This window comes from Pholcus phalangioides, unplaced genomic scaffold (genome assembly GCF_987345545.1).
Source record: "Pholcus phalangioides strain wild (caught in Gottingen) unplaced genomic scaffold, Ppha-v1.0 ptg000010l_1, whole genome shotgun sequence".
In the NCBI taxonomy this organism is placed as follows: domain Eukaryota; kingdom Metazoa; phylum Arthropoda; class Arachnida; order Araneae; family Pholcidae; genus Pholcus; species Pholcus phalangioides.
The window spans coordinates 32,537,862-32,542,901 of record NW_028301603.1 but is presented as its reverse complement, the minus strand read 5'-3'; the positions used below and the strand labels follow the sequence as shown (position 1 = coordinate 32,542,901).

At 38.3% G+C, this 5,040-nt stretch overlaps 1 protein-coding gene across 1 annotated transcript; it reads left to right on the top strand.

Annotated features, from left to right (window-relative positions):
- Nucleotides 1-428: 428 nt before the first annotated feature.
- Nucleotides 429-4,771, top strand: LOC149081304 (uncharacterized). The gene is made up of 2 exons (XM_089238138.1): nt 429-1,272; nt 1,393-4,771. The coding sequence occupies exons 1-2, from the start codon at nt 596-598 to the stop codon at nt 1,778-1,780; spliced, it is 1,065 nt and encodes a 354-aa protein (XP_089094264.1). The 5' UTR covers nt 429-595; the 3' UTR covers nt 1,781-4,771.
- The last annotated feature ends 269 nt before the right edge of the window (nt 4,772-5,040 follow it).

Here is a 5,040-nt window from a genome sequence, read left to right as displayed (position 1 = left end):
ACTCTGTCGTCTGCATGCTCCGGTTTGAAGGGAAGGGAAAATAAAACACACAACAGTGAAGAGAATATCGGCAAAACCGCGGCGCACGACGCATTTGACTCTTCCAGAAGGAGTCAGCCAATAACGCCCAACGTAAAGCGCTGTCGTGAGCCGTATTGCGCTCTGTAGGAAAACAGCCATGCTACTTTTCTTACTGGTGAGTGGACCGCGTGTCGCTCTGGGCGAGTCACGTTGCGCGCGGCACAGGAAACCTGCTCCTAGGAAAACCCGGCTTTAGCGACAATTGATGTCCTGTATCTGGTAATCGAATTTTCCGTATTTTGTCGAAACAATATAGTCAGCTCATTTATAAAGGGATTCCTGATCAATTTTTTTGGTTATTACTGTGAGTGGCAACAGACCAAGCACAACGTAGGTCACAGACGTCCGTACGAGAGCTGTAGTTAAACAAACTCCCTGCTAAGCGGAGTGTGTTGTGGTTTCCTCTCTCGCTTCTCGTGCTGAATTTTTTAAATGTTTTTAATTTATACGTTTTTACCAGATATATTTTTTAGTGCAGGGTTCTTTTGATATTTGAGCATATTTCTTTAGTGAGATGGCGGTTTATATAAAAAGAATTCAGACCGGAGATTCGCCTTTAGAATATTTCCTAGTGACAAAGAGTAACGAAGATAATACGAAATGGGAGCTGAACATGTTGTGCGTCCAGCAGCTTAAAGTGTTCACCACCAGCACTTCGGAAAGAGAGCTGAGGCTGAAAGCCGCCGAGTCGCCGCTGAATACCTTCGACGTGTATTTATCCGACACTTTATATGCTTTCGGATGCGGTGGGAAAAACGGATCCGCAGAGGACGATCCATCAATACATTACGTCCTTAAAAAAAAATCGGAGAAGTCGATGTTGTTCGAGTGGATAAAAGACGTTTCGAGCATGAAGGTGCAGCTCGGAGAGCTTGAGTTCTTCGAAAGGGAATTCGGCGCCTCCCTCGAGGAAATCCTCACCATGTGCTCGAATTACATGACACGAGCCAGGTGCATGATACAAGGACTCAACTCTGATGTGGATGAAAAAGAGCGGGACAGGCACGAAATGAAGTTATTGCTGGATGAAGCCCTGAAAGCGAAATCGGGACAAGAGAGTAACCTATTCTACAATTTCATCAAGGTGTTAAACACGAAGAAAACCAAAATCAGGGAAATGTATGCTGAGAAGGAATCTCTTGAGCGTTCGCAGAAGGAATCTCTGGTGCGCTTGCAGAAGACTTCTCGGAGGTATATTAGAAGACTTAAGACGATGAATTTAAAGGCGAAAGCTAAGCTCGCTACTGTGAAGTCAAATCTTACTACTATGCGGTCTAAGCTTAATGCTAATCTTGTTATTATAAATTCTAGTCTTGATGCTGTGGAGTCTAATTCTACTAAGAAGGCTACAAAACGAAGGGTCAAAGACATCAACCAACCCGGACCATCCACGAGAAAGGAAAAGACGGAAGACTTTCTACTTTTCAGCAGTGATGATGAGGTCGCAGTGAAACCTAAGACAATTAGTGGACCAAGGAAGCGAGTCTGCAAACAGTCGAAGACCAATGAGATGGGGAATGGAAGGAATCGGAACGCAGCGACTAGCTCTACCAATCTTCCCAAGAGGAGAAATGTTCGCTCTGATAAGAAGGGAAATGGAACGAATCAGTGCGCAGCTACCAGCTCTGCCAGTCCTCCCGGCAATAAAAAAGCATGCCCTACCTCTGAAGACATTGATGGGCTATTTGATGACTTGTAGAGTTTATTCATTTTTGTGGTTGGAACTCTCGCAGAATAGCAGTGCTGTCTTGTGATGTTTTAATAATTTTTATTGTATCTGAGATATATATAGTTGTGATATGTATATTTAAATAGTAGCTTTTAATGGAAACGTTCATAGAGGTTTTAGTTTTCAGAAGTTGCTGTTGAGAAAATCACCAAATCATGCAGGGTATCGCTATTCTGTGAGAGCTCTGTGTTTGCTTTCTTTTCTATTGTCAATGGCTTAGATTCCATAAGTGAGATTGTGCGAAAGTGTCCATTTCCAACTTCTCCAAGGATTTAGGCTCTTGAGGACACAGAATTTTCTTGTTCGGCAAACATCTTCAACATCGATGAAATTCAAGTCTGCCAAATGTTATAGGTAATTTCATGACAAACTCAAAAACAATAGCAAGAACATTGTAAGGCGAAATTCTGGAACTATCAATTTAAGGTTACCAGATGTCCTCTTTTTTGATGTCATTTCAAGCATCCTCTTACGTTTTAGAAAATTCACCTCTTTTGCCTCCTGTTCAGGTTTCCAGAATTATTTTTTTCCCACTTTGAAACATACCTCTTCATTGACATGAGTGAGCTTTTGTGATTTTTTTTCCATTGACCAATAGCCACCAAAGATTTTTTTTTTTTTTTAGTGGTTCTGTTTTAGTTAGGAAAAATTATTGCCTTGGCTAGTTTTATTTGGCAGAATAGTGGCACCATCTGTTGGGAAATATGATGTCACCAAGGGTGCAAGCACATGGTCTCTTTTCTCAGTTTTCGAATGTGGTAATCTTACACCAAAGAAAGTGTTAGCCACAGTATTCACAGAACCATCACATTTTTATTAGGAGTAGTTGTTCTGGCAAACCCAACGCCAACCGAAATTTTTATTCTGATTGCTGCCTAATACTATTTTAGCTTCCAATTTCAGGTAAGAAAGTATCTTTAGCTGGCACTTCTGTCAAACACGAGCGTTTTTTTCGTCTGATTGAAGAATTTCCATTCGTGAAAAAATTAAAAAATTCATGATAACGATTCACAGTGCCAGTGATAACAAGAAATATCATTATAAATTGAAAAGAATATCACATTGGCTTGAAAATTATTCTTGTTGCAATGAAAAATTTAAAGAAAGCTAAAGCACCAAGGTTATCTATTAGCGATTAAAAAGTTGCTATAACCTTGTTTATGGAATCTTAGCCTTGTCATTTTTAACTTCTGGTAATTATTTTGAAAACTTCTCTTTTAAAGAAATGCATTGAAATTGTGATATCGCTCAAAGGTCTATTTTTATTATGCATGCAGCTGTTGAATTGGTTTTATCATTAACTTTCGGTTTTTATGCGTTTCTGTTTTTGCTAGATTTAATGACCATTTGTTGAATTTTTACATTTGTATAAATTTTATTTAATGTTCAGACCCTGATAATCCTAGATAATCGGGCATTTTAACAGGCAAAATTTGTAAAATCGTCAATCAAAATCTTATTGTTTCTAATCTGAAATTTAATAATGGGCTCGCCATTATACTATTAGCACTAGCCCAGAGATCATTGAAACAGGATGTTTTACATTATTCTGCAATGAGTCCTCGGAGCTGAGTAGAAATGTTATGCTGTAAACATTCCCATGATAGTGTTTGTTACGCTTTTTTTCTTAAAATTCTTCCAGATTGCCCTGTAATATATGCCACAGTTTTCAGCACATTCTGCTTTGTGGCCCAGACACTACCTTAACGACATCACACATCACAGTGCTCCGAGCCAAGCAATACACTAAGAGGAGTGGTGATCACAAGTTGGATGCAACTGGTATTAGTTGCTATGTAAGGCTGTCAGAGGCTGTTCGTTATAATGGGTTTGAGTAGCCTCTGTTTAATCTGATGGCATAACTCTTTATTGATATGATAATGGTGATAGTAGTATTGATAAATTACACATTCAGAAAAAAAATTATCTTGTTGTACCGAAAGGTCTCGAATTCAGAGATTACAGAAGCATTCTGTTGTCGCCATTGAAAAATCTTGAGAAAGCCAAAGCGCCAAGGTAATCTATTGGAAACTAAAAAAAATCACCACAACCTTATTCACGGAATCTTAATCCTGTGATTTTTTTTTAACTTTCTTTGTTATTTTAAAATTTTCTCTTTTGAAGAAATGTATTGAAACTGCAATATCGCACAAATGTCTATTCTTATTATGTATATACCACGAGTTCTCAAACATTTTCTAACTGCTGCATCCCCCTTTCTCTAATAAACGCTTATCTGCAACTCCCCAGAACAGTTCAACAGTCTCTTCGAAAAACCTTCATCAAGGCGCCTGGCGCTTAGTTCGAGAATCTCTGCTGTATGTAGCTGTGGAATCGGTTTTTTTTTGTTAACTTTCAATGTTTACGCATTTCTGTTTTTGCTAGATTTAATGGCCACTTAAAGAATTTTTACATTCGTATAAATTTTATTTCATGAGCAGGCCCCGATAATCCTATCTAATCGGGCATTTTAACAGGCAACTTTTTAAAAATCATCAATCGAAATTGTCTGGCTGCATGGTTTTAATCTGAAATTTAATAATGGGCTCGCCATTATACTATTAGGACTAGCCCAGAGATCCTTAAAGCAGAACGTTTTGCAACAAGCCCTCAGAGCTGACTGGAAATATTTTGCAGTAAAAATTCCCATGAGTGTTTATTACACTTTTTCCTTAAAATGCTTCCAGATTGTTCTGCTACATATGCCTATACTTTTCGAAATGTGTGAATGGTGATTTGCTTCTGTTGAACACATAGCGTTTGTTTGAATATGATCGGATCTTGTGAATACTTTTTTAAATATTTAGTATATCGTTATCCATGAGCATAATTTGTTTCATGTTTCAATATTCTTATACAAGTTGCTTTGCACGTTCATTTTAGAATATAGATGTTTTGAGACATGACTTTTTTTTAATCGTTTAATGTTTTTTCTTCAAATAAACATTGTTTGCTTATCTCATTTTGCTCTTCTGTGAATTATACCCAGAACGTTATTTATGAAATACGAGACATTTGCCATGGAAAATTGTCCTCAGATTGCATAAACAGGGATGTTGCGAATTGCAAAAGGTAAGGAGGGGGGGGGGGGAAAGGTAAGTAAACAGGGTAAACTGAACACAACCAGGCTCTGCCACTGAAGTGAATTTTGCACAGTGTCTCAAATGTCATGGTTGTGTCAGGAAAAATTTCAGCTGGACGAGTCCTCCTGCGCTAGTCCATCACTCTAG